This window comes from Balaenoptera ricei, chromosome 20 (assembly GCF_028023285.1).
Source record: "Balaenoptera ricei isolate mBalRic1 chromosome 20, mBalRic1.hap2, whole genome shotgun sequence".
Lineage (NCBI taxonomy): Eukaryota > Metazoa > Chordata > Mammalia > Artiodactyla > Balaenopteridae > Balaenoptera > Balaenoptera ricei.
In genome coordinates this window covers 15,230,156-15,257,779 of record NC_082658.1, presented here as the reverse complement: position 1 = coordinate 15,257,779, position 27,624 = coordinate 15,230,156, and the positions used below count along the sequence as shown (strand labels likewise).

General features: G+C 45.5%; 1 protein-coding gene across 4 annotated transcripts; it reads left to right on the top strand.

Moving 5' to 3' along the window:
- Positions 1-406: 406 nt before the first annotated feature.
- On the top strand, positions 407-26,309 carry DCAF7 (DDB1 and CUL4 associated factor 7). 4 transcript variants are annotated; one of them, XM_059906920.1, is made up of 8 exons: positions 407-442; positions 598-779; positions 13,545-13,703; positions 14,421-14,532; positions 14,927-15,045; positions 17,753-17,962; positions 18,926-19,043; positions 21,270-21,732. In XM_059906920.1, the coding sequence occupies exons 2-8, from the start codon at positions 642-644 to the stop codon at positions 21,440-21,442; spliced, it is 1,029 nt and encodes a 342-aa protein (XP_059762903.1). In that variant the 5' UTR covers positions 407-442; positions 598-641; the 3' UTR covers positions 21,443-21,732. The 4 variants fall into 4 exon arrangements, 2 of the variants coding, with proteins under 2 accessions (XP_059762903.1, XP_059762904.1); XR_009499427.1 differs by lacking the exon at positions 407-442 and adding an exon at positions 26,233-26,309 and having other exon boundaries at positions 454-779; positions 21,270-21,507; XR_009499426.1 differs by lacking the exon at positions 407-442 and adding an exon at positions 23,773-26,309 and having other exon boundaries at positions 454-779; positions 21,270-21,507.
- Positions 26,310-27,624: the final 1,315 nt, after the last annotated feature.

Here is a 27,624-nt window from a genome sequence, read left to right as displayed (position 1 = left end):
GTGGAGAAGCCGTTGGAAATAGTAGCTGCAGTGGGGAAGTCAGAGCAGGTCACACAAGACCTTTCACGCTCAGAGGTTTGACCTAGAACTTGGAGGCCTGCAAACCAGCGCGCTAGATTCTATGCACCCACGCCCCCATTCACCATCACTGCCCTGTTATCTCTCTGACTGACATCTTTGTCAGCCAATGACCTTTGGGGCTGTGAAAGCGCCTGCCCCCTGGAGTTGGGCGGGGCGAGTAATTGGAATGACAAACATTTCCACCAATAGCAAGGAGGTTTCAGAAGCCCTGGGTACAACAGCCAATGAGAAGAAGGAACCGTTCGAAAGGACGTGTCAGGCAGCCAACGGCCGGCGCCGCTGCTAGGGTGGCGTAGCTTCCGTTCCGAGTGGGCGGGGCGGTGTCTCAAGCGGAAGGTGGTTGTCGTCCGGGCCGAAGCAGGTTTGAAACTGGGGGTTGGGCCCGGCCCTTGTTGTCTGTCGCTGCGGGCCCTCTTCCGGGCTAGGCCGTCCCTGCCCGCCCCCGCCCCGCCTCCCTTCGGACCCCTGGGTTCCAGGCCAGGCTCCCTGACTGATTCGCGCCCCCGCCCTCCGCAGCCCGCTGCCGTCCCGATCCGCACTGCGGCCCCGCCGCCGCCACCATGTCCCTGCACGGCAAACGGAAGGAGATCTACAAGTATGAAGCGCCCTGGACCGTCTACGCCATGAACTGGAGCGTGCGGCCCGACAAGCGCTTTCGCCTGGCGCTGGGCAGCTTCGTGGAGGAGTACAACAACAAGGTGGGCCGGGCAGGGGCTCGGAACCCGGCTGGCGGGGAGCGGGCCCCGGGGGCGCCCTTTCCGGGCCGGAGCCCAGACCCCAGGATTCTCCCGCGGACTTGCCCTAGCGCCACGGAGCGGTTCCTCTGTGTCTGGCCTTGTGCAGACAGTTTCGCTGTCGTTATCGCATTTAATCCTTGCAGCATTCCTGGGTAGTCAGGAGTGTAGTTACCCTTATTTTACTGATGGGAAACCTGAGGCACCGTGTTGTGACTTGTCCGAGTCACACAGCTATTTCGTGACGGAAACAGGTCTCAAACCCAAGTTTACACCCCAAAGCTATGCCATTTATCACTCCTATCCCCTCCGCTCCTGCCGCATTGCTTCAATTAGGGGGCGGAAGAAGGATGAGGGAATGATGGCTGTAAAATGCTGGCGCCTCGGTGGTCGCTCCTGGCCACGCTAGATCTCTATTAGGACTGTTTACTGCGCAGGCTTCCCAGCCCCCTACACCCACCCCCAGGTACTCTTCCTGGATTCCCCCAGCCCTTTGCCGGGATTGCCATTGCTATTGCTGCCTCATATTCGTCCTCTTCAAAGAGACCTCTTTTTGGAAATCTTGGCCAATGGCTGTAATCCGCCATTGTTTTCCGAACAGAGAAGGATGATACTTGCCGTATTTTTTTCTTGGCATCTTTCGTGCTAATACAGATATGTAATCTTGAGTAGTAAGTCTTTCTGGACATCCACAATTTGAGAATCCTTCATAGAAGCACGGGTAGTAGGAGGAAGCTTTAAGCTGGAAGTGCAGCATAAATTTATTTCTGAAAGTTGTTGAATAAGCTAGTGGGAAGAATTTTCTTTCCTTTACTCCTTAATCTCTTCCATTTATTGTATTAGAGTAAACGTGATTGATAGTGATCAGAGCAACGGAGAGCTATGCCTAGCGGTGTTGAAAGCCTGTACACCTGCTTAACACCATGAACACCGTGACTTAGGAAGAATAAAGTGTGTGGATGGTGACAGGCATGGTGCAGGGAAGAAAGCCAGGTGCTCTAGGGTTGGGTCCTGTCTGGTCCACTGACCAGCTGGGGGGCACTGCACAGGTCAGTTTTATTATTTCTGACCCACAGTTTGTTGTAGGAAAGTTCTTTTTTACACATAAAGGTCCTGTAAAAAACATTTGAACATTGTAATTTTGTTTACAGTTTTTCAGGAGCACATCTGTTTCTCTAGAGTTAGGTCTTAACTATTTTGGAATCCCCTTTGAGAAAGTGATGAAAACGATGGACTTTCATTACCCAGACGTCACACATACACAATTTACAAACAAATCTCGGGGAGTATGCACTGATCTTGGAGTCCACCCATTGCCCACAGAAAGCAGAGAGTCCTGACAAGACATAGCTTTATTTTCTTTTCTCTGGTGCCTCTTTCTTCTTTATGGCCCATAGTGGATGGCAGAGCTGGGAATGGAATTCAAGGCCCTGATGTGTAAACTGAACTAGTAAAATTGAGAACATTAGAACTGTTGTTTAAGGATACATGTTTAAAAGGGGAAAAAAAGTAAAATATATCTTTCAAAGGGCTTAAATCTTTTCACACAGATAGATTTTTTTTTCCTTGCAAGTTCTTCCAGGGTCGATTTGGGTAAGCAGTAGTAGTCGCATTTATAAGAGAGGAGAAACTGAGCCACAGTTAGGCTGCTGGTGGAATCAGTGGAGTAACTGGTGTCAAACCTCTGTTGCAGGGACTCTACCCCAAAGTTTGCCCTTTCATTTAGTAACCATATGGAGCTCCTTCTTTGTGCCAGGCACACAGGCAGTGTGGTCTGATGATCCCAGTAGTAATAGATTAAGCAGTTACCTCTGTCTTAGTTCACTTGCATGATGTAGGCAGTGCTGTGTCTTGCCTACTGTTTTTGTGCCCCCACCTATCTAGGTCAGAGTTCTTAACGTGTGTGTGTGTGTGTCATGGACACCTTTGGCAGTTTGAAGCCAGTAGATCTCTGTTCATAATTCTGTTTTCAAATGCATAAAATACGTAGGATTACAAAGGAAACCAATCATACTGAGCTATAGTTATTAAAGACATTTTTTAAAAAGTGGTAATCTGTACTTTTAAATTAACTCATTAAATTACATCATCCATTATAATCATTAATCTTGAAGTAGGGATGAGGGTAAACAGCATTTCAAGATGTTCACTGTGATGTGATATGAAAAAAATCAGTGATTTTTATTGGTAACAAATCACAGATCCTGATGCCATGGTGAGTAGCTGCCTCCATTTGTAATGGAAGGAAATGATCAATTTTGGCTAGAGTTTGTGAAAATGTAAATGTGATTTTCCAACTCAAGTTCATGGACCTCAAGGTAAGAAACCCTGCTGTAGAGGATCTGTGCCTAGGGGCTGGCGGGCAGTAAATCTCACTTGAACACAGTGATTATCAGGCTCAGTTTCTGAGAAACCTGGACATGAAGGTGCCAGACTTCATATTTTAGAGGAATTTTAAAATTATTGGTTGAAATTCTCAGACCTTTGGTTCCTGTTTGCTGTCAATAGTAATTGCCAGTAGAGGACAAAATAAATTGACACAGCAAATTAACATTGATGAAAAAGCCTAGAAACGGTCATCTTTTTTTACTGTGAGACATTAAGAAAACATGATTATAATTTAAGAAAAATTTTGTGTTCATGTCATCACGTTTTCCTGTAGTAAAATTATTTGTAGTTCGGTGGAATTAAATCTCTTAGCATTTCAAGAACAACTTGACTTCCAGGTGTTCCATCATCTGAATAAATTCGGGAGTTGTAGTGGAGTAAACTAGATTCTATCAACTACACCTGGAATAAAGAGTCCTACTATTGGTAATTGTGTTTGATGTTCTTTTTTTGTGGTCTCTGCTGGGGGATAGAGCAGCACTGGTGTTGGAGAATGGTTTTCTAAATTTTAGCTTGTGTCAAAGAATCCTTGGAGGGACTTATACATTCTCAGGCTTCACTAGTTAACAGACAGCCAAGTGATTCAGACACAGGTGGTCCAGGTGGCGCTCTAAGACCATTACCCTGGAGTTACCTTGGCATCTCCTGACCAGAGACAGGAATCCTTCTTTTGGCGTCTGCATGTGCCTAAACATTGATTCCATCCCATGAAAAAAGCTCAGTTACCAGATAGCCTCTTTGAGGGAGTCTGGGTTGAGATCTCAGCCCTGCCACTTCCCAGTTTTGTGTGGCCTTAGGCAAGTTAAACTCTGTGCCTCAGTTTCCTCATCTGTAAAATGGGAGTAATAAGAAAGATTAAATGAGTTAATAATGTAATGGAGTTAGGAACTCTGCCTGGCACATAGTAAGCAATTTAGAAATGTTAGCTATTATTACTTAAACATCATCACTACTCTATCTGTAATTGAAATATAATCAAGGAGAATTTATATGGGTATTAGGTAAATTTGACTTCTGTATTTTCCAGAGAAAAATCAGGACCTTAGGTCAGAAAGGTACCTCAAAAGGTCATTATGTTCATTCCTTTGCCTTTTAAAGACCCAGGGGAAAAAATTCTCTTGGTTCCTTTCAACCAAACCCATTTTGTGGTGTAGAAGCTTCTTGTTGTTGGACTCCAAGTACTGTAATATGCTAGTTTAAGCCCATTTTCTCTTGTTCTACCTGGCTTAGACACAGTAACTCTGATATAAGAACTCTGGTATTTCTCCTGAGTTTTGACAATATCTGTCATCTTTAGACAAGTGGTATTTCCCTTGTTTTATGGGGAAAGATGGGTAGCAGTTCCTGGGCTTCTGTTCTTAGCTGCATGTTTCAGGGTTGGTTTTGAATAGAATTGACAGCGTGATTGGGATTTATTTTGCCCTAATATTTAACTAGCTGACCATTTGTGCTTTAAGATTTGGCATCTAGAAGACATTTTTTGAGGTTCTGAGGAAAGAAACCATAGGTATACCTGATGCTTTTTGAAGAATACTGGTAGTGAATCTGAGTAAGACTACCTTGTACTTGAAATGCACATGGGATGAATGCTTGCCTTGTCAGCCTGTGTTGATTCCTATGAGATCTTTAATGCAGAATTACTTTATCTATTTGGCACATAATGATTTTGACCCTGGCATATAAGTTTTCATTTCTCAGTATTTCTGTCAGCCTTTCAGGATTCTCATTCATTTGTTCATTAATTCAACAAATATTTATTTGTTGTGTTTTAGGCACAGTGATAATACTTGGTAACCTTTTGTATCCTTTCTTAGCAGATTTGAGATTGGTAGCAATAAAGAGAAAGTGTTTTAGTACACATAAGTGTTTTTGATAGATATTTAAAATTTTGCAGTGCTCCATCAGTCCTTGCCAAGACTGTCAGCAGGGGAATTTAAAGTATAAAACTCTTCTGGTTTTAACTTCCTCCTTTCTTTTTTCTAGACAGTGAGGGGACTAATTCTTCCATGAGACCACTGAATAAAACTTCTGCTGCTATATTGTTTTTTGCCCTAACCTGGTTCACACAGACTTGCTGGAGATGCTGTGATTTGAACAAGGAGTGAGTCTGTGTTCTGTAGGTCGTCTGGCCTGCCTGGGGCTGTGATGCCAGAGCTGATTGATTAGCCTCTGAGCCAGGAGCCGAAGGGGTGCCGTGCCAGAGTGCATCTCAAAGTTTGACAAGGCAGGACCTCTCTGCAGATGCTGATCAACGATAATCAGTCAGGAACAGGCTTGAAAGGAGGACAAATGGAAAAGACCAAGAAAAGCTGGTTTATTCTGTCAGAATTTTGCCTTAGCTGATTTTGGTTATATTAACAATTGTGGGGAAATGTTCCACTGTCAAGAGTGGTATTACTGGTTTAGATAACTTGGGGTTTTTTTTTATTAATTACATATATGTACACACATATTCACATGCATTCACCTTCATGTTCTGGTACTAGCACTGCACGTAGTTAAAGAGGGATACACAGTTCCCTCCTTCAAGGAGCATAGTAACAAGATAAACACAGCAGCTTTTAAATTTTTAAAAAATGTAAGGTATGAGTAATGTGAATAGTAATTTATGTTGTTCATGAAAGTAATTGAAAGTGAAGCTGTGGTCATGCCTCCAAGGAATAAATATTTTATGTTTTATATCTGCTCCTTAGGAGATATCTGACATAGTAATATCCACAGTTTAAAAATAAGTCAAAATGATCTTGTTTCACAGTCTTTTCTTTTTAGGGGGCATTTGTTTCATATGTTGGGGTAAAGCATTGTGAAGCAATAGTTGCAGAAAGGCAGTGGAGGTGGGAGATAGAAGAAGTTTAGCAGGAGGACAGGGAAGACTATGGAGGAAAGAAAAGGCAGGGGGTAACCTAAGTGTTGACAAGATGATTGAAGTCATACTTTTTCCTTACGCTCCCACAATAAGTGAGGAAGGACGGCAGTATAATGAAGATCAAATGGGTATAGGAAGATGCTGAGAAAGGATGTCTGTGGCTGCAGGTTCAAACTCAGAAGAGCACAGTTCTCCAGGATAGGATGTTGATGGGCAAAATCAACAGTCCTTTGTTTGGGACAGTGAGAAGAGGGTGCGCAGCTGGCAGCAGGAGCTTCTCTAGACCCCACTCGACACCTTGGATGAGAGGGAAGCTAAGTTGTACAAGGAGACACAGAGACATGCCATCATCTCTAGAAGCACTAGATGAGGCAGGTTGGAAGAGATTGAATTGTGAGCAGCTTGACAGCTCCTCATCTCTGTTGGCTGAGAAGATGCAGAAGCCTCATGTGTTTATGCTAACTTGGAACATGGCCCTGACCTCTCTCCCATGGGAACTTCCTTCAGATCATCTAGAAAGAACTTGCCTCATTCAGGAACCAGCATAGTAGCAATAGAGAGATACTATAAGAAAGGAGGGGGGAAAAATGGGAAACAAATGGAAGGTAAAGTGTCTACACTAGAAAAATGTTTTCACCTTAGTTGAAAATTAATGGCCAGTCCTGCCACCATGAATTCAAAGAACTTAAGAAAATAAAGAACTCCAGGCAGAGATACAGGAGATCAGGTAAAATAAGGCATAGTGACAAGAGAAAATGGGACCACCAGCAGGTACAGCCCAGCAAAAGAGTGGAAGAGAAAACAAAAATTATCACAGACCTAAAAGCCACATTAGAAAGAGAATTAAAATGAATACAGACTGCTGAAAACAGTGAAAGATAGGGAAGACAGATTGAGAAAATGAAGTGGAAATGAACAATTAGAAAGACTATAATAGATGCAGAAAATAAAGAATGTCTAACTTAGGTATAATTGGTGTCTCTGAAGAAGACCAAAGAAATGAAACACAAAAACTCAAATATGTCGTTAAAGAAGACTTTATAGAATAAAGGTTTGAAGTAATGAGTTCAAACTGTACCTCAAGAGAAATGGACACAAAACAATTGGCACTGAAAACTTCCCTAGGAAAGTGTCTACATTTTAAGGGTGAAGAAAGAACCTTTGGACATCCAGGCAAAATGATCACATCCTCTTGAAGAGGGGAAGGAGAAGTCAGGCTAGCCACAGTTGATGATAGAAGGCATGGAGCAATGTCTACAAATCTGCAACTATTACAGATTGTGCTACTATGAATACCTGAAAATATACTTGAGTATATAAGATTTATATGGGGAATAGAATGCACTTTTTAAAAAGATAATTTATAAAAATTGACCATGTATTAAGAAAAAAAATTTTCTTAAGGGAAATCAGCTGATTGGTAAAAATAATACATATCAAAACTTATGGGAAGATGAGGAAGCTGAGGCCCAGATGTGCTAAGTAACTCCCCAAAGTGACATAGAAGGTAAATGTGAGGCCAGAACTGGAATACTATTTGTCTCCAGAGTCTTAAAAATAAATGTATACTGATGTCCAAAAAAATAAAAGGGAAAAAATGTTTTGAAAACAGGGGAACACTTGCCTACCAGATCAGAGTAAACATACTGGAATTGGTATAGTTACAGCCAATACCACATATAGTTGGTGCAATCACACAGAACGTTCCAAAGCAGATCTAAGTATATATAGAAATGTAGTTAGTGATAAGATAGAACTTTAACTCACTGGGGAAAAAAATAAATTGTATGGCAGAAAAATTGAGAGCCCCCTAATTCACGTCATATATGAAAATCAATTCCAGATCAAATAAAGAACAGTCCCACAAACATAGTAAAAGAAAATTGACTATGAAATTTGTGCTGGGGCAGTGGAGGGTGCCCAGAGAAGGTGATCTTTAAGCCAGTCATTAAATCCAGAGTCAACTAAGGAAAAGATTGACAGGCTATAGTGCAGTTGACCCTTGAACAGTACAGGTTTAAACTGCACAGGTCCACTTATAAGTGGATATTTTTCAATTAAGTACTACACAGCGTCCATGGTTGGTTGAATCCAAAGATGCAGAGAACTCAGATACTAAATTATACGTGCAGTAAACCCCCACCTTGTGCAAGGGTCAGCTGTACATACAAATAAAACATTTCTATGTGAAAAGATATCCTGTGGACAAAAAAGACAGATGATAGGACAAGGAAAAATATTTTCAAAACATGACAGCCAGTAGGAGCTAATTTACTTAGTGTGATAGAAAAATGAACAAAGAGTATAAATAGCCAGTTTGTAGAAGAGAAAATGCAAGTGATCAATAAATAGGAAAAGATATTCAACCTCAGGTAGTTAAGGGAAATGAGAGTTGGCCCTGTGATGTTACTTTTCCCTTTCAAATTTATAAAAATTAAGTTACTGCTTCTAGTGTTGCTGATAGTATGGGGAAGTCATAACCTTTGTGATCCTGGGCAAGATACTTAACATCTCTTTTACTCCATCTCTTAGGAAGGTGGGAAGAATAATAGTACCTACCTCATGGAGATGTTGAGAGGATTAAATGAGGTATTGCATGTAAAGCAGTAAGTGTAATGCTTATACTTGGTCCATTATAAGCACTCATATTAAAAATTATTATTCAGAAGTAAAAATAATAAACAAATATGCTCACCTTCAGTAGTAAAATGACATTTTTCATCTCTCAGATTAACAAAAATGTTAAAGATTATTTTCAGTGTTTTCAAAGGTATGGGGAAATTGGCACTCATATACTATTAATGAAAGTGTAAATAGAAGCAACCTTTTCAAAGGCTGCTGGACGGAATCTGTGATTTTTTTTTTTTTTTAGCTTAAAACAACACACATTTATTATCTCATAGTTCCTGTGTTATTAACATCTAAAATGTGATGCAGCAGTTACACTTTTAGCAATCTGACCGATAAAAGCCTTTACACATATATGTACAGAGTATTGTTTATAATAGCAAAACAATGGGCTATAACCACAGTAACTATGAATAGTTAAATTATGGTGTGCTTACCACAGTCTGCTGTGGAAGAATGAGGTAGAGCCATTCGTACGGACGTGAGATCTTCCAAGATGTTGTTAAAAGCAAGTTACAGAATACATTTTATGGTCCAAACCTGTCTGGGTTTTTTTTGTTGTTTTGTTTGGAAAAACCATTTGGAAAGTAGTTCATATCAAACTGGTTTGAGAGTCACTAAGTAGAATTGAGGGTGAAGTTAATGGGAGACTTTACCACTTCATTCTGTATTATGTGAATATTCAAGAGAACTTACATGCTCTTTCATTAAATTTTTAACATCTGCGTATATGAACAACAGTTGAACAACAGTGAAAGCAAAGTATTGTTCCTTTCAGTACTTGGTTGGCAATTTGGAGCAGAAGAGCTAAAGCGAGTTAGGCCAAGGATGAAACACGAGTCTGTGCAAACACATGAATTCTTTGGGAAGATCAGGAAAGATCCCAGCCATTTCCTGGCTTCTTCCCTAGGTTAGGTACTGTTGTGCAGAGGTTGTCAAACCTTGCTGAATCAGATCACCAGGGAGGGTCTTAAGAATATAGACTCCTGGGCCCCACTTGACACTTGTTGAATCAGAATCTTGGGCTAGCGGTGGGGAGCCCAGGAATGTGTAAAGCACTCTTGGTAAATCTGGTTGCCAGATTTGAAAACCATTGCTGTTGGCAGTACAAGCAGGAGTGAGATACAGGCCCTGTTTTTAAGGCATTTACTAAGAGAAATAGCATAAGACAGTCATGCAAGTGCTTTCATGAGGCAGTGTGGGATTAGTCACCAAATGGATGGAATAGATAAGTACTGAGAGACCACTGTGCTAGGAAGACTGCAGATGGTTTATGAAGGAGGTGAGGTGTGAGAATATTAAAAGCTCATACACTGAGGAAGGCATCATACTGAACAGTTCACAAACAAAAGGTGTTACATACAACTCTGTGAGGTGTAGGTACTGTGAATATCCTCACTTTACAGATTGGAAACAGGTTTAGCAAAGTTAAGTAACACGTCCAAGGTCCTACAACTAGCAAGTGGTAAGTAAGGAGGCCTGGGAGGCTGATGCCGCTGTTCTTTATTAATACTGGGCAGGATTTGGATCGACGGAAGGAGGTATGAGGATTTATAAATGAGGGCAGCGTAAGGAGAGGGATGGGCCGCAATGCCTAGATGAATGCAAGCGGAAGGTAAGGTAGGCTAGGGAGAGCCTTGAATGCCTGCTTAAGCGCATCCTAAGTGGCACGTGCTCGCGGGAGCTGATATTTTGAGGTTTGCAGAGAAGCCTCCAGTGGCTGGAAAGCAACTTTTAGCAGTAGCAGCATTTTCCCCTTCTAGTTTAGCCTTACCTGCATGGTTAGAAAGAGGGATTTTGTGCTTGCTGCCACATCCCCAGCACTTAGAACAGGGCTTGGCACCTAATAGCCACTCGGTAAATATTTGAATAAATAGATGAGTGCAATATCTGGCTCAGAATCTATATGAGAGGTTTATGCTTTATTCTGCCCAGTGAGCCACAAAATTTACCTTCTCATCTATTTTCTCCTCCCTCCCCCACCAAGCCTGATGCCAATTTTCCCTGTTCCATCTAGAATCTTCCTTTACGTTTTGTTTTCTGCCAAGGTCAGAATGTCAACTTTTTAATTCCATAAGAACTGTTCATTCTGTCAGAATCCCTCTTGTGGCCATCTCAGGTTATCCCTTGCCATTCGCACTACCGGTCACCACAGGCCCTTAACCTTTCCCACCTGTTCCCCTGTGGGTCTCCAGGCTGAGCTCCCCGCCTCCAGCCTCTTCCTGGATCCAGTCAGTCCTGCCCAGCATTTCCAGGCCCCATACTCATGCCTCCAGGGCCTCATAGTCCTACCGCTGCCTCTCAGACGCCTTCACGGGGGAAAGCCCACCTCTGTCCTCAGTTTGCTGTCAGGGCTCTCGAGCCTGCCCTAGGCACGTTTCCCCAGCCTCCTCTGCGGGGCTCTCCCAGATGGTTCCTCTTGCTGCCCGCCAAGTGGCTCATCTAGTTAGTAACTCAGCCCCACCTGCTGGGGACGCCTTCCGTTTCTGCGCCTCCTAAGAACCTTTCCATACACCTTTTTAAATTTTATTTGTTTATTTATTTTTATTTGGCTGCGCCAGGTCTTAGTTGCAGCATGCAGGATCTTCGTTGCCATGTGCGGGATCTTTCAGTTGTGGCATGCAGGCTCTTAGTTGCGGCATGTGGGATCTAGTTCCCTGACCAGGGATCGAACCCAGGCCCCCTGCATTGGGAGCACGGCATCTTAACCACTGGACCACCAGGGAAGTCCCTCCATACACCTTTGAAGACTGCTCAGATCCCAGCTCCTTTTCCTCACTTGCCTACTTTGAATTATTGCTCTTTCCTCTAAGCTGTTTGTTTATATCTGTGTTATAAATAAGCAACTAATCGTGTATTACCTTGTGACATCACTTTTATTGCTGTCTTAGGGCAGTGTTGTGTTTTAGGGCAGTGGGTTTTTTTCTCCTTTTATGTTTTCATACATTATCTCCCTCAGTCTGTAGGTGCTCCATAAAAATGAATATTTAGGTTTAGTCATCATATGGATTTTTAAGTCAGATATGGATGGAAAGATCTGCAAATATACATAGAAAAATTCTTAGGAATCTACAAAAAAGCTACTAAAACTAATAAAGTTACAGGATCCAAGATTAATAGGCAAAAATCGTGTTTTTATATAGTAGCAATAAACAATTGGAAATAGAATTTTAAAAACCATTCCACTTATAATAGCATAAAAATACTTAGGAATAAAGTTAGTAAAAGAAAAGGAGGACTTGTACATTGGAAACGTCAAGATACTGCTGAGAGAAATTAAAGGAAACCTAAATAAGTGGAGAAATAGGTTCTGTTTGTGAGTTAGAAGACCCAATACCGTTAAGACAGTAGTTTTTCCAGACTGATTTATAGATTCAACACAATCCCAATCAGAATCTCAACAGGTTTTTTGTAGAATTTGACAAGCTGTTTCTAAAATTTACACAGAAAAGCAAACATATAGAGTAGGTTTCAAAACCATCTTGAAAAAGAACTGCAAAGTTGGAGAACTGACACTGTCTGATTTCAGGACTTCACTTGGAAGCTGCTGTGGCAGCAGGTGTGGTCCTGATCTATGGACAGGCATATGCATCAATGGGACAGAATAGAGTCCAGAAATAGATGCACAAATACATGGTCAATTGATTCTCAACAAGGAGAAAGGAAGAAGAAAACATAGGAGAAAATATTTGTGGGCTGGAGTTGGACAAAAATTTCTTAGCTAGGACACAACAAGCATGAGCTGTTAAAGAAAAGAAATAGTAAACTGACCTCAAAATTTTAGATTTCTGTTCTTCAATAAACACTGAAAGAAAATGACAGAACAACCATAGACTGTGAGAAGATACTTGCAAAACACATAACCAGGGACTTGTATCCAGACCATGTAAAGAACTCCCCAAACTCAATAAATAAAACAACCCAGTAAAAAATGAAGTGAAACTGTTTTATAAGATACTGTAACGGTGGATACATGTCATTATACATTTGTCAAAACCTATAGGTTGTACAACACAAAGAGTGAACTTTAATGTATTAGAGAACTCTCTCTACTTTCTGCCCAGTTTTTCTGTGACTCTAACAAAGTTTTTTTTTAAATTAATTAATTTTATTTATTTTTGGCTGTTTGGTCTTCGTTGCTGTGTGCGAGCTTTCTCTAGTTGCGGGGAGCAGGGGCTACTCTTCGTTGTGGTGTGCGGGCTTCTCTTGTTGCGGAGCATGGGCTTTAGGCGCGTGGGCTTCAGTAGTTGCAGCACGCGGGCTCTAGAGCGCAGGCTCAATAGTTGTGGTGCACCGGCTTAGTTGCTCTGCAGCATGTGGAATCTTCCCGGACCAGGGATCGAACCCGTGTCCCCTGCATTGGCAGGTGGATTCCCAGCCACTGCACCACCAGGGAAGCCCCTACGATTGCCTTTTTTAGGTGAGACATTCCTTTGTTGGATGTCACTAAATGTCCACAGCACTTCTAGTCGTGGGGTCATTAAAACCACGGCTGCACGTTGTCAAGTGCCTCGGCTTGTGGGGGAAGGTAACCAGCTGGGCAGATAACGCAGCTCTAGGGTGTTGGATCAAGAGGGCAGGAGTTGGAGTCAGAAAACCTGTATTCAGATTTTGTCTCTGCCTCTGACTAGCTCTGCAGTCTTCAGTGTAACTCAGCCCCTCCGAGGCTGGGTTTCCTCGTCTGAGCAGCGGGCCCGTTGGACTAGATGCCCTGTCTCCCTCAGTTCTTGCCTCTGCAGTGAAGGGTAGTACAGCGTCAGGACGGCTGTCACTGACAGGGGTCTGGTGTATTTGGTGCTGCTCCCGAGAAGCAGATGTTTACGTGGCTGGATTCTGCTGTGTTACAGGTCCAGCTTGTTGGTTTAGATGAAGAGAGTTCGGAGTTTATTTGCCGGAACACCTTCGACCATCCGTACCCCACCACAAAGCTCATGTGGATCCCTGACACAAAAGGCGTCTATCCAGACCTGCTGGCGACGAGCGGCGACTATCTCCGCGTGTGGAGGGTAAGCGGGTGCTGGACGGGCCTCCTCAGAGTCAGCTGCTCGTAGCAGCGTGGACTCTCGGAGAACAGGCCGGGGCTGGAGGCCAGATCACTGCAGCCGGGAGGACAAGTGGGAGCGGGTCTGGACCGAGCTTGTTTGGCTCAGCAGATTTCCTAGTGAGTCCAGCCAAGATTCCTTCAAGTCCTGCTGCCGGCTGCAGTCGGCCTGGAAGCTCAAGGCTCAGTGACCGTGATGTAAGCACGAGGGCCCGCCTTCTGCAGGGGTGGGGACACCGGCGGCCTCTTATTCTATGTACAGCCAGGATATTTTTGAGTAAATGAAACAAAATCCAGGCCGCTGCTTCTAGTGCAGCGTGGGAGTGGATCCTGGAGCCTCCCCTCCCCTCTGCCGAGCCGTCACCATGGCCTCTCCTGGAGCTGGAGGTGTGGCGTCCAGCCAGGCAGGGTACAGATGCTCCGGTTTGGGCAGAGTGAGAAGACCCCTCGTCTAGAAGGATTTGGGGGTGAAAGTTTGGGGAACAAAGCAGGGCAGAGGAGAAAGCTTGGAAAGAGGTAGCATTCAAGTAGTTCCCCTGGTTTTTATTACTCTATGATAAAAATGTCCCCCATTAAGACATTTAAATGTCTTAAATTTACTAAGATATCGAATAAAAGAGGCTTTACAGATTTTTTGTGAAGATAAGACTGGCTGAGTTTTTAAAAATTATTGCTCCTTCAGGTTGGTGAAACAGAGACCAGACTGGAATGTTTGCTCAACAATAACAAGAACTCGGATTTCTGTGCTCCTCTGACCTCCTTTGACTGGAACGAGGTGGACCCTTATCTTTTAGGTAAGGGAGTGAGGGAGGGTGTATTCCGGTGTGAAGAAGCAAAGATAACGTTTTCTCAGATACAACACTGGGCCAGTTTTTAACCAGGGCCCTGAGGTCCGTGCAACATCCTGAAATGGGGCCGAGTGGGGAAGAGGCTAAATATGGAATGTGGTTATTAATTCCTCCCATGGAGTTGAGCTTCCCATGTGTGCATGTCTTGTCTCTCCAGGCAGAGTCCAAGGCCCTGGGGTGAGGATGGAGTACGTGACTCTTTTGGGCTCTCCCTCCCTGTACTCAAGAAGTGTTTGCAGTGCGTTGTCTCCTGGGCTGAACAGATGAATAGGCACAAGGAGAGAAGCTGGCGTGGGAACTTCACCCCCGTCAGCCGCTGACTTGCACTGGTTGTTTCCAGGTACCTCCAGCATTGACACGACGTGTACCATATGGGGGCTGGAGACCGGGCAGGTGTTGGGGCGAGTGAATCTTGTGTCCGGCCATGTGAAGACCCAGCTGATTGCCCATGACAAAGAGGTACTGATGCTGGTGCGCAGCTGCTTTCTGTGCCTTTGGTGTGAAGTCAGGCTGTTCTCTCCTTGTTTTGCAAATGACGTGGAAAATCGTAATGCTGACGTCGTCTTGTCTAAATTGAAAATAGTAATGTGTCAGAACAGTGGAAAACAGCACTGTTATAAATGAGTGTATTTTTTTTTTTGGCTGGTGTAAACATTCTGTAGTCTGTTGTTTTTCTTTTTGTGCCAGAGATTGCTGGGTTTTAATAATGAGATCTCTTATAGACAAACTTGGACTTGATGTGATTAAAAAATAATCTTAGAGTAACACTTATCTTGAAATATATTTACTTTTTTGGGAGCAGGGAGGCAAGAAGAGGGAAAATTTCCTGGCAGACAAAACGAAATCATTAATTTTTCTCTAAACTTGTTTTATGAAATTCTAGTATGTTCACTTAATGCTTATACTTTTAATACTATTTGGAATTGAATATGGTTTATTTTGATGGTGATGTTTCTCCTGTGTTTATTGGAAGAGCCAAAGGAAGCTATCTGTAATTGTGTTAACAAAGCGTTCTTCTGAGTGACTTTGTAAAATGGTCATAAATCTTTAACTGCCAGAGCTGCTGCATGCTGGTCCTCTACCAGAAAAATTACAGGACGTTTCCTGTGGGTAGTGTTTTCTTTTCTATTGTACCCTGCACAGTGAGGATTGTTAATATCTGTACCGATAAAAAGGATGCCTTGACATTAGGTGAGAAACTTGAGGTTGTCCACAGAATGGAAAGCTGGTGACCAGATTATCATTCTTAGTGAGAGGTTGTTCTTTGGCTTTCTGTGCTCCCAACGTAAGATCTGTTACAAATCTGCCGGACTTGGCTGCCATAAGCCAAGGGGCGAAGGAAGAGTTCGTCCTGCCGAGAAGATCAGTATAAGGCGGTTCTGGGAGCCCTCTTGGCATCAAGTGGAACAGGTTGTTGCATTTTGGTTCTGTGACAGCTTAGCCTGCTGTTCTCTGTCAGGGTCCAACCCAGAAACCTAGAGCTACTTTAAATATTTAAACTGAGGGGATTTAATGAGGAGATTGCTTACACAGACGATGGTAAAGCTGAGAAGCCACACCGGAGCTGCAGTGAGGTAATGTAGACAATGGGAGCAGCGATCTCAACAGCAAACGGGCCCTGGACCAGCACCCCGGCCTCGAAGAAATGAATCTCAGGGTGGTTGTTCTGAGAGAAACATGACGCCTCCTGGCACCTTAGATTTTTCTCAGCCCACCTCTCTCTGTTGAAGTAAAGACTTGCCAGGAGGTTCTCGTTGCTACTGGGCGGATTGGTGCAGAGGAGGGTAGCATATATCTGGGAGTTGTTTCCCTCCCTTGGCTTATGATGATATACACTGGTGGAGCACAGAAGAAGAGGCAGTCAGAGCTGAGCTTTACACACTCGGCCATATTGCCTGTGGGAACCTTATTGCTTAGTGGTCCTGCCATGGTGTCCCTGTCCCTGCGAGTTACTGGGAGCCAACCTTGGGTGCACATATGGATAAACACACCCCAGGCCTAAGGTAGCTGGTCGGTGTTGGACAGAGCCTTGATCTGTCAGGCCTCCTGTGATGACCAGCCCAGTTCCCTGTTGAACCACTCCTAATTCCTACTACAGAAAGAGAAGTGTAATTTCTTCATAGTCAGCCAGAGGAAAAGGAAGTTATGAGGTTGAATAGAAACGGATGCTTGTTTGTCAGTGTCGCTTAGCAGGTAGAACCTCCAGAAGGCTGGAGTCACGGTACTGAGTGAGGGATTCCACTCATGTCTCCCCAGAAGTCAGCTGTTATTGTCCTTGGCCCCAGAAGATGGGTTTTGTTTGGCATTTTGTTTTCCTTTTTCAGATTCTCTCTCTCCGCTTGTCTGGCTCTGGCTTTGTCTATCTCTCTTTGTCCCTTTCTTTCTCTGAAGCTCTCTGTTGCTCTGTGCCTCTGTTTTCTCATAGACGTTAGCAGAGTGCAATGTTTGCAGCAAGTAATAAGTGCAGAAAACAATGATTCAAAACCTAAATTGATTCACTTATGAACACAAATCAACTAGGAGAAGAGATAGCGTGTCCTAAGACAAGAGAGCGGTATTAAGCCTCTTCGTAAGTATAGGAACACCCTGAGCCTCCCGAGATTCAAAACTGCTGTTACCTCTTTCTCGCAAATGAGTCTCAGGTCCAGGTTTCTCAGCAGAACCGTGGCTGCTTCCACCTAGCAAATCGATGATCTTGGCCTTAATGTGCTCATGGATTTGCCTCTGATCACACACAAATGAAAGCCACGAAGGCCCAGGAAATAAATGTCTCCATCTTGTAACAGGGTGGCAGGAGACAGCCACTGGCTCTGGCTTCACTGAGCGTGTCCAAGCCTACAGAATACTTGCTCAGAGCTACTTGTGCTCTGTCGGTCAGCAGGGTATGTGCTCTTTGTTTTATCACGGGAGGTGGAGGAAGAGTCCTTGGAAAGCAGGAAGTGAGAAGAAGCCCGCCAGTTTCCAGAGCAGAATGACCTTCACTCTTTGGAAAGTCACTGATATTAGCACTCTCAGGTCCCAGTCCTCACAGGCGCTGTTTGGCTTTGTTTACGTCCTTCTGGGTCATGAGCAAGGGTTTAGATGAACTAGGGATAGCAGATTTCTCTGTTACAGGAAAGGGCGGTGACGGACCTGAATCCGACTGACGCTTCTTATTCACCAACAGGTCTATGATATTGCATTTAGCCGGGCCGGGGGTGGCAGGGACATGTTTGCCTCTGTGGGTGCTGATGGCTCGGTGCGGATGTTTGACCTCCGTCATCTAGAACACAGCACCATCATTTACGAAGACCCACAGCATCACCCACTGCTTCGCCTCTGCTGGAACAAGCAGGACCCCAACTACCTAGCCACCATGGCCATGGACGGAATGGAGGTGAGAGCCCCGCTTGAGGCTAACATAGGCCCTGCCACTCAGCTCCGGCTCCGCTTACTTACTGTATCTAGAAGAGTGGTTCTCAACTGGTCGCCATTGTCTCCTCAGAGGATTTTTGGAACTATCTGGAGACATTTTTGGTTGTCCCACCTTCGGGGGTGGGAGGGGAAGGGGCGGTGCTCCTGGTGTCTGGTGGGCGGAGGTCAGGGTTGCTGCTGCACGGCCTGTGGCGCACAGGACCGCTCCGCACAGCGCAGAGTTACCGACCCGAAGTGTCAGGAGTGCTGAAACTGAGAGAACCTGATCTAGGACAAGGACCGTGTGTTAAGCACTTTTACTACTTGGAGAGTTGGAGTCGGAGCCAAGAAAAGCAGTATCTAAAGAGTAAACCAAATCATACGTGCTTATGGTGCCGAGTAAAGACACAGGCAGATTTCCCCTCTGTAGTCTGGACAGATTCTGCCAGCCTTAGTGAACAGACGTGGAAGTGGCAACTCTGTAGCCTGTTATTTGATAAAAGCAGTAAATTGTGGGTGGAGATGATGCAGTGATTAATTTTATTTTGATGAAACCAGTACCTTGGGCTGCTTACCTTTCACCTTTTGCTTCGGGGGCTGGGGGAGAGGGCTTCCACGCTGCCCAGCTGAGAGCACGCACAGAATCCTTAGCACAGGCACCTAATAGGACTTGGTGGATTATTCAAATTCGTGTTACTTACTCCGACTTCTCCCCTGCAGCCTAAAGGCCCTGAGCTGCTTATGACACAGACTAGAAACTAGCTGTGCCTTTTTGTTCTTTTTCCTCAATCCTGTAGCTACTTTGGGGACCGAGACCCTCTGTCTCTAAGAGTCTTTAAATCTACAAATGAACAAGTTAAACATTTTTTTTTTCTCTCTTGTGTAGTGCCTTGTTTTTTCTGTCACACCCTGAAGTTTCTGGGCCTCTTTCTTGTTATTTCTGCAGGTAGTGATTCTGGACGTTCGAGTTCCCTGCACGCCTGTCGCCAGGTTAAACAACCACCGAGCATGTGTCAATGGCATTGCTTGGGCCCCACATTCATCCTGCCACATCTGTACTGCAGGTAATTACTGGCAGGGGGCGATGGGGAGGGAGCGGTAAGGAGATCTTCCTCTTGTCTCCTTAGAATTGTAATCCTTACTGTATTCCAAGGATAGTTTGAGAGGTTTACACAGAGTAACTCCATTGAGAGCCTCCCTATGCTTGTGAAATTGAAGCAGTCCAGATTTCCAGATGCTATTGTACCCTCAGTGATGTCAGAGCATCTGTATGGTACTTACATCGTGTACCCGTTATAGGTTTGTGCCAACTACTGTGCGCCTCTGAAATCTAGGTCGGCACAGAGCGCTCGTCCAGGAACTTGAAGGAGGGGGCAGTCTCTCTTGGATGTAACTGACTCTTTGGGCCTGTCGCCTGGGAGATGCCGAAAGCACGTGCCCCCTGCACTGAGCTCTGGGTGCATGGAAGGGCCTGCCCAGCCTGCCCGGGTCAGTGGTGTGTGACGTGTAGTTCCCGTTTCTCCATTTGCCAGACCCAAAAGAGTACCCCTTAAAAATACGCTGGCCGTCGGTGTGCTTGTATTCTAGAAACAATACCTGCTATTAAAAATTCAACAACAACAACAAAAAAAAAATTCAACAATACAGAGATGTAAAAAAAACAGAAGGTGAACGTCGTCTTCTCTCCTTCCTTTCCCGTTTCCACTTCAGCCCCACTTTGTATAGGTGACACCTCTCACAACGGTCGGTGTGTCTCCTTCCAGACCTTTTTAGGTGGATCCATGCGTGCACATCCCTCCCATGTGAATACCTGTCCCTTTATTTTACAGACGGGATTCCACTCTAGCCCCATAATGGTCTGCTCCTTATTTTTCAGAGCCTTGGGTTTCCTTCTAGCATCCTTTCCCCTCCTCACAAAGCAGTAGCTTATCCTCCTGTCCTCGTTCATCATGGAGCCAGAGGAGCAATGTAGTTTGGTGGTTTTCTGCCATTTTAGCATGAATGCGAACGGCATGAAGCTCTTCCTGTTTGGGGCCCTCTGCTCGTGCCTGTCGGTCTCATTGTGGAGCAGTTGAGGCCCAACGCCGTCCCGCGTGCCTCATGTTGTGGCCTGACTTCTTCACCGTTGCCCGCTTTTTCCCAGGAGTGTGGCTAGGGAAGGGCAGGAGGAGAAAAAAGAAAGAAAGGAGAACAGTACCAGCCCACCCAGCAGAAGCCCACCTTTGGCTCCCAGTGGCTGCCTTTGCAGACCTGCTGCTGCCCTGGGTGCCGCACCCGCCCTGTGTCCTTCCAGCGGCAGGAGCTGGTGCTGAAGAGCGTGCTCAGTTGAGCGTCGAGGAAAAGGCACTTAGTGCTTTAGAGGTGCCGAGTGTTTAAAACAACCTCCCAGATCTCTTGATGCGGGTAGTCCTGGGAAGGGCGTCTCTCACCCGTGCCCAGGTTATGCGGCCTCTGAGGGTCTGGTTGATTCAGGAGAGAGACAGGCTTTCACGTCGGGATGGGTGATGGGACTAGGGGACACTGTGGTGTGGAAGGTCATTGCCCTTTTTTCCCCTCTCTTAAATTAAGAACTAATTATTTTGATTGTAAAAGTAACATGACCACCACGTTGCACATCACTTAGGAACTAGAGAAAAGTAAACATAACTCATAACCTTGTGGTCCTAATGGTACCACTGGTCTCATTTTGATATGTTTCTTTCCAGTCACTTTTCATGTGCTTATCTGTCTTTTTAAGGTGCTTTCCTTCTTTCTGGTATTTCCCAGGGCCCTTTTCTTGGCACATGTCGCCACAGCACTTTATCTCATTATCTGTATAACACCTCATTGATGTATAAATGTCCATAAGATGGAGGGAAACGAATCCCATTAAATAATTGAATCGTCAGAGAGGGATCTTTAATCACTCAAGTACTTTAAGTGGCTGAAAATGACATGTTTGGGGATCGTTTTTATCCCATCCCTTCTTCCTTTCCTGATGCCCGCCCCAGATGAGATGAGGTGCCCATCCAAGTCCCTTCCGCCATCCTAGCTCTGCTGTGGTGAATGGGTCAGAGACAGCGGCCTTGCTTTGTGTCCGGGCTGTGCCGCTCACTGCTGCATAGCTCTGTGGTTTGGGGCATGTGCCTTAACATTTCCTCATTTATAAAATGGGGGCTTGCAGTAAAACCTCCCTCACTGGGGTTTTGGTGAGTGAATGCTTTGTAAACTGTGATCCCCGCTCAGATGCAGGGGTCATGATCCTCACTGCCTGAGTTGTGACCTTGCCTGCTGGCTCTCTGTGTCCCTAGCGGATGACCATCAGGCTCTCATCTGGGACATCCAGCAAATGCCCCGGGCCATCGAGGACCCTATCCTGGCCTACACAGCCGAGGGAGAGATCAACAACGTGCAGTGGGCGTCGACTCAGCCCGACTGGATTGCCATCTGCTACAACAACTGCCTGGAGATACTCAGAGTGTAGTGTCGGTGGCGCCGTGCCCACGAGGCAGGGGCTTGTGTGTTTCCCGCCTCTGTCCCACCCCCAAAGTAAGAAGAAACATGTTTCCGGTGGCCAGTACGTCTTTCATTGCTTTGCACCCACTGTTGCCAGAAGCTGCTCTAGGAGTTCCCGGCCAGTCACCCCACCGCTCTCTGGGCCGGACTCAGTGCTGTGTGGCGCCTCCTCAGCCCAGGGCTGAGTTTTAAGATTTTCTCTCTTCTCCTCATCTCCGTTGGTTCCTCAATTAAAAATTTCTGTATATTTGTTTGTCAGCCGTTGTGTTAATGAGCATTGTGGGCACCGGCTCTGTTTGTATTCATCTGTCCCAGACGTCTCTGTCTGCTGCTGCCCGGGGCAGCTATCTGTCCGTGTCCATGTGAGCACTTAGGTGGGAACAAACGCCAGTTCAAAGTTATCTTTCTCTCTGTTATCAGTGTCTTTAACAAACTTCAACTTTGTATATTTTTTATCTATCAGGCTAATTTTTTTACGAAAAGAATTTTACTCCCTGGTCTCTTCCTTTGTTTCATAGCCCTCCCTGTTAGCACCTTCCTCTCTTCCCTCCCTGCCTGGATCTGGCCCCAGGCCCTTGACCCCATGAGCAGTTTGCCTTCTTGAATCACTGCCTGAGCGGAACATACCTGACCTGGAGTCCCAAACCGCCTCGGTGCTCGGAAGTCAGCCAGCTCTCACCTTGCTCAGCCTGGCTCTTCTCAAGGGCATTCTGGGCTCCGAAACAGACATGTGACTCCTTCTGTTACTCCCTGAAGTACCCCTGTCCAGCCCCCCGGGACCTCCTGGGCACATGTAGTACCCCTGTCCAGCCCCCCGGGACCTCCTGGGCACATGTAGTACCCCTGTCCAGCCCCCCGGGACCTCCTGGGCACGTGTTAGCGCTGAGCTAGCCAGGCTGATTGGGGCGCCTGACTGAGGGGAAGAGTGGCAGGAAAGCTGAGCTTAGAGCATGTTCCCAGTACCTAGTTTAAGAGTCTGTTTTTCCCTCCAGATATAAGCCCCCAGCCATTCTCTTTCATGTCTTGAATGATAGGCAAGAATGAAGTATAAGCTGAACTTCAGTATCTCTGTTTGTTTAGTTTACTGTGACTGGCAGTATATTGGCCAGTCTTTGGATAGAGTGCTCTGAGGTGAGAGAGCCCTGCTTGACAGGTGCACAATCTGAGCACCTAGCCTGAACAGGATCTCCTTTAGAGTGTGGGAGACTGTCAGCTCTTGCAAAGGATGGACCAATAGGTTGTGGTGATCCCAGGCCATCAATTATATAGAGAGCAAGAAAAGCTTCAGAGACCCAGGGTCAGCCAGTTCAGAACTCCACGAACCCCTGTCAGCCACCCTGACCCCAGTTTAGGTTCTGAGCAGTACAGGATTGTAGGCTGTGGGTGTCTGTTTCCGTTATATGAACGAGTTCCGTGGAGGGGGCTTGTGTGTGATTCCGGTGGTAGGTGAATCCTTGGGCAGGCAGAGTTGGGGACATGCTCAGAGTCAGGGCGGGGGGTGGCGGGGGGAGTTTGCCGCGCTCTGCCAAGTGCCGGAAGGTTTCTGAGACCCTCTGAGTTGAGCGTCCGAGAGTAGGAGAGAAGCAGACCTCGAGGCCAATGGTTTTGTCCAGTTCTCATCTGCTTTTGAGAAACAAAGCAGTTAGCTTTGTGCTTCTGGGCACTTAAACTCTCTTGGTTGAGTCTTCCTTTTCAGAAGCAGATGTATTTGTATCCCCAAAGTCGTAGCTCTTTGCTTTAATACACGGGGGCTTGTCCCAAAGAAAAAGCCTCTTTTTTTTAGTCAGGGTATTTCCCCTTCTCCCTTTATACTTTGTTCTGAGGCTCTCTGGCTGGCCGTCTGCTTGAGGTCATCATCTCTCCTGCACTTAAGACCAGATTTGCACTGCATCATTCGGAGATGTAAAGCGAAGAGTTCTTGGTCAGAACCCTCCTCTGCTTATTATTGTGTTTGATGGTTCCAGGGTCCTTCCCTCAAGGGTAGCAAGTCTAAATTGAATGTCACTTGCTCTAGGAGGCCATCAGTTCCTTCCTGTGGAAAAGGGTCTGAAATGGAGGTCTAGTGGTAGAGGGGGCTGGTCCTGCTGGGGCAGGGCTTAACTACACTGAGTTCTGAGTTAAGATTCCTTTCCTGATCTGCACTTCCGTGGTCTGAGTGGTGAGAAGATTTTTCCACTCTAACTTGAAAATAATCTGGAGAAAAAAAATTAGTTAATAAGAATAGGGATATATTTGGATAAAGTTGCTATTTACTGTGGAAACCAACAACTTTGAATGTTTTTTTCCCTTGCCCTGCAGACTCCCAGCCTTGTCACCCTCCTTAGGCCCTGCAGTGTGGTCTGGTCCTCTTCCTTTCAACATCCCACCTGGGCCCAGGTGAGACTACCCAGTCCCCCCAAGCAGACACAGACACACAGTAGCTGGCATGCTGGGATTGTGAAGTCCCGGCTCCCTCACCCTCCCTTTATGCCATGGGCCAGATGGCCTTATGGCTGAGGAGGGGATTTCTGTAGTCTCAGGATTTAGAAAGCCTCTTAGTCAGCCACGCTACAGGAAGCAGAGATCTGTTGTAGTTTCAAAAGCAAGTGTTTGTTTAGTTTGTTTAGGTTCTCAGATGGCCAGCCAGCGAGAATAGGTTGGGAGGCTCTGCCTCTGCTCTCCTTGAACATGAGAAGAGCCACTGCCGGGACGGCACTGGAAAGGGTGCCGCAGCACCTCTGGGCTCTGGCTCTCTGGGCGGTGGCCCATTGACATGCTCCTGGCCCCCTGAACCGCAGCCGCCTTTGTTTTCCTTGTCTGCTCTGAGGGGAGGGGGGTGCTGAATAAATGAGGCCTCAGGTTCCCCATCAGAGAGCTGGTGAATGGATCCAAGTCCTTCAAGAGCTTGAGTTGTTTACACCCAGGGGAGTCAGAAGCCTCTCTTTCCAGGGAGGAACCAGGCTGAAAGATGAGGACTTGAAGAGGGAAGATATTTGATAACCAGGTGAGAATTTCTTATCAGAACCAGGATCGGCTCTCAGAGAACTGGTTAAGAAACAGAAAACATGAAGACTCCAACAAGTTTTTGATGACAGGTGTGGCTGAAATTTTAGGAGGAGATTTAGGATGTGGGAGAAAAGCAGTGGTAACAAAGGAGAAAATATTAGAGGGCAGTAAAGGTCTGAGCTGGGGAAGCATTCAGACTGTCTGTCATGTGGCCGTGGAGTGAGACCTTGCTCTCGGCCTGTGCCAGCCTTCCTGGACTGTTCATCAGGTGCCTGTGATGCGGGGTAACTGGGGACAGGGTGACAGGGGGACCCCTTCCTGCTGCAGTTCAGCCCTAGTGTCATTTGGTGGTAGAAACTTGCAGGAGTGGGAGTCCCTCGATCATTCCAGACCATGGTTCTTCTTGGTTGTAGGTTTGTAGAGAGCAGAAGCAGAGGTTGTAAACAGTCATGCTGACTTTCCCCCCTCCCTTTTCTCTTTTCTCTTTTCTCTTCCTCTTTACCTTCCCACTCCCTTTCCACTGTAGAACTTTGTCCCTGCTGCAACCTGGGCCTTGAATTCCTAGGCTATAAGGTGTGCAGGAGCTGCAGGGTCTACCAACCATGGGAGGCCAGCCTAGTAACTTCCCTCCACCGTCCCCAGCTCCTTTGACTGCCTGACTTGGGAGAAGGGAGACCATTAAAGTAGAAGCCCCAAAGCAGCCTCTCCCCTTTCCTGTCTGTGCTCCAGGATGAGGAGGGAGGGTCATGCTTGGCACTGAAGTTGGGTTTTCCCTGGGAGGAAAGCTGAGCTGAGCAGTCACTGTGAACCCTGGGCCAGGCTCTCCAAGAATTGCCATCCCTGCACTGGCTCGGCCAGCTACTCAGTGTTGCAGAGCCTCGGCCTCTCTTCCCACCGTTGTCATTGCTGCTGGTGGTCAAAGTCAAATGTGTGGCCACATGGGGTGGGCCAGCTCCTCTCAGCCTACTTCCTGGATGTGATTTTTTAAGTATAGAAACATGCAGGTGCCTTCCCAAGAGGCTTGGACTGGTGTATCAAGCCAGAAACAGATCAGCTAATCAAAGTATAAACTCAAGAGGAAGGAGGATGCTGGCAGTCTGTGTAAGAGCTGGAAAACTTACAAGTACTGGCCTTTGGGAAAACCCAGTGAATAAGAACGTGTGATACCTGCTATTTAAAAGAATGTTCTCACCTTGGGTTGATTGTGGTAATACAGTGTGTTATGAAACTTGTGGAGCTAAAGCTTTGACTTGCTTGAGTCGAATATGGATCATTTGATGTGGTTCCTGTGTATTTGATGACCCCTCTGTCAGTGACTTTCCATCCTTCCTCCCCCGAGCGTGAATTTGTAGCATGATTGTACAAATCTCTATGTAGAGAAAATGGAGATTCCTTGTTCTCTGAAATGTTAAGCGCTAGCCAATCCATTTCTGTCCCCTTTAGCCTAGTGTGTCTGAACTTAATTTCCTGTTATATATTTAAAGTTTTCCTCTACATTATAGGTTTTGTGGCATCCCATGGTCAGGTGGAGAGGAAGCTGCCCCTTGCAGAACTGTACTGTAACCATTTTTTTAAAAAAAACATTATTTTCACAGGATTGATTATACACAGGGCTTGTAAAAAAATTTTTAACACTGTGCTGTGAAACCATGATGGTAAATCTCCATTGAAGGCTACTTCAAAGGTACCTGAAAGTGGAGTGTTATATCTATGATTTTATTTTTGCTTCCTGAGTATATTAAACCTAATTTTCACCCTTTCATTCTGTTTCAGCCTCCTGTATAAGAAGTACCGTATTTTCTGCCCATCATACTTTGTAATAAAACTTGAACATGTATAGATTGACTGAATTTCTTCTTGTGATGAGTTCAGTTCTTCCCATTCTGCCACTGTGGTCATGTTCCAGAGACACTGGCTGGGTGATTAGAACTCCACCCCAGCCCATCACACTATCTGATGGCCTAATTCATCACCTTTAACAAAATACAGACCACCTACTCTCTGCTGGGGGCCATGACCCTCAGGTTGCTCACAGTCAACCAGAAGAGACATCTACATAAAGAAGTACCGGCACTGTTGTGCAGCAATGGGTGTGTTCAGGTTTCCTGGTGGCCCTGAGGAGGAGGTGATCACCTGTGTCCGGGTGGGAGCCAGAGGGGGTCAGGGAAAACTTCACAAGACGAAGGATGCTTGAACGGGGTTTTTTTTGTTGTTTTTTTAACATTTTTATTGGAGTATAATTGCTTTACAATGGTGTGTTAGTTTCTGCTGTATAACAAAGTGAATCAGCTATACACATACATATATCCCCATATCCCCTCCCTCTTGCGTCTCCCTCCCACCCTCCCTATCCCACCCCTCTAGGTGGTCACAAAGCACCGAGCTGATCTCCCTGTGCTATGCGGCTGCTTCCCACTAGCTATCTATTTTACATTTGGTAGTATATACATGTCCATGCCACTCTCTCACTTCGTCCCAGCTTACCCTTCCCCCTCCTGTGTCCTCAAGTCCATTCTCTACGTCTGCGTCTTTATTCCTGTCCTGCCCCTAGGTTCTTCAGAACCTTTTTTTTTTTTTTCTTTTTTAGATTCCATATATATGTGTTAGCATACGGTATTTGCTTTTCTCTTTCTGACTTACTTCACTCTGTATGACAGACTCTAGGTCCATCCACCTCACTACAAATAACTCAGTTTCGTTTCTTTTTATGGCTGAGTAATAAATATTCCATTGTATATATGTGCCACATCTTCTTTATCCATTCACCTGTCGGTGGACACTTAGGTTGCTTCCATGTCCTGGCTATTGTAAATAGAGCTGCAATGAACATTGTGGTACATGACTCTTTTTGAATTATGGTTTTCTCAGGGTATATGCCCAGTAGTGGGATTGCTGGGTTGTATGGTAGTTCTATTTTTAGTTTTTTAAGGAACCTCCATACTGTTCTCCATAGTGGCTGTATCAATTTACATTCCCACCAACAGAGCAAGAGGGTTCCCTTTTCTCCACACCCTCTCCGGCATTTGTTGTTTGTACATTTTCTGATGATGCCCATTCTAACTGGTGTGAGGCGATACCTCATTGTAGTTTTGATTTGCATTTCTCTAATGATTAGTGATGTTGAGCAGCTTTTCATGTGCTTCTTGGCCATCTTTGTGTCGTCTT

Excerpts from the sequence above, each read along its gene's own strand:
- DCAF7 (XM_059906920.1), top strand. The coding sequence starts at position 642 with ATGTCCCTGCACGGCAAACGGAAGGAGATCTACAAGTATGAAGCGCCC. Across the intron at positions 780-13,544 it reads TGGAGGAGTACAACAACAAG|GTCCAGCTTGTTGGTTTAGA; the intron begins GTGGGCCGGGCA and ends GCTGTGTTACAG. Across the intron at positions 14,533-14,926 it reads GGTGGACCCTTATCTTTTAG|GTACCTCCAGCATTGACACG; the intron begins GTAAGGGAGTGA and ends GGTTGTTTCCAG.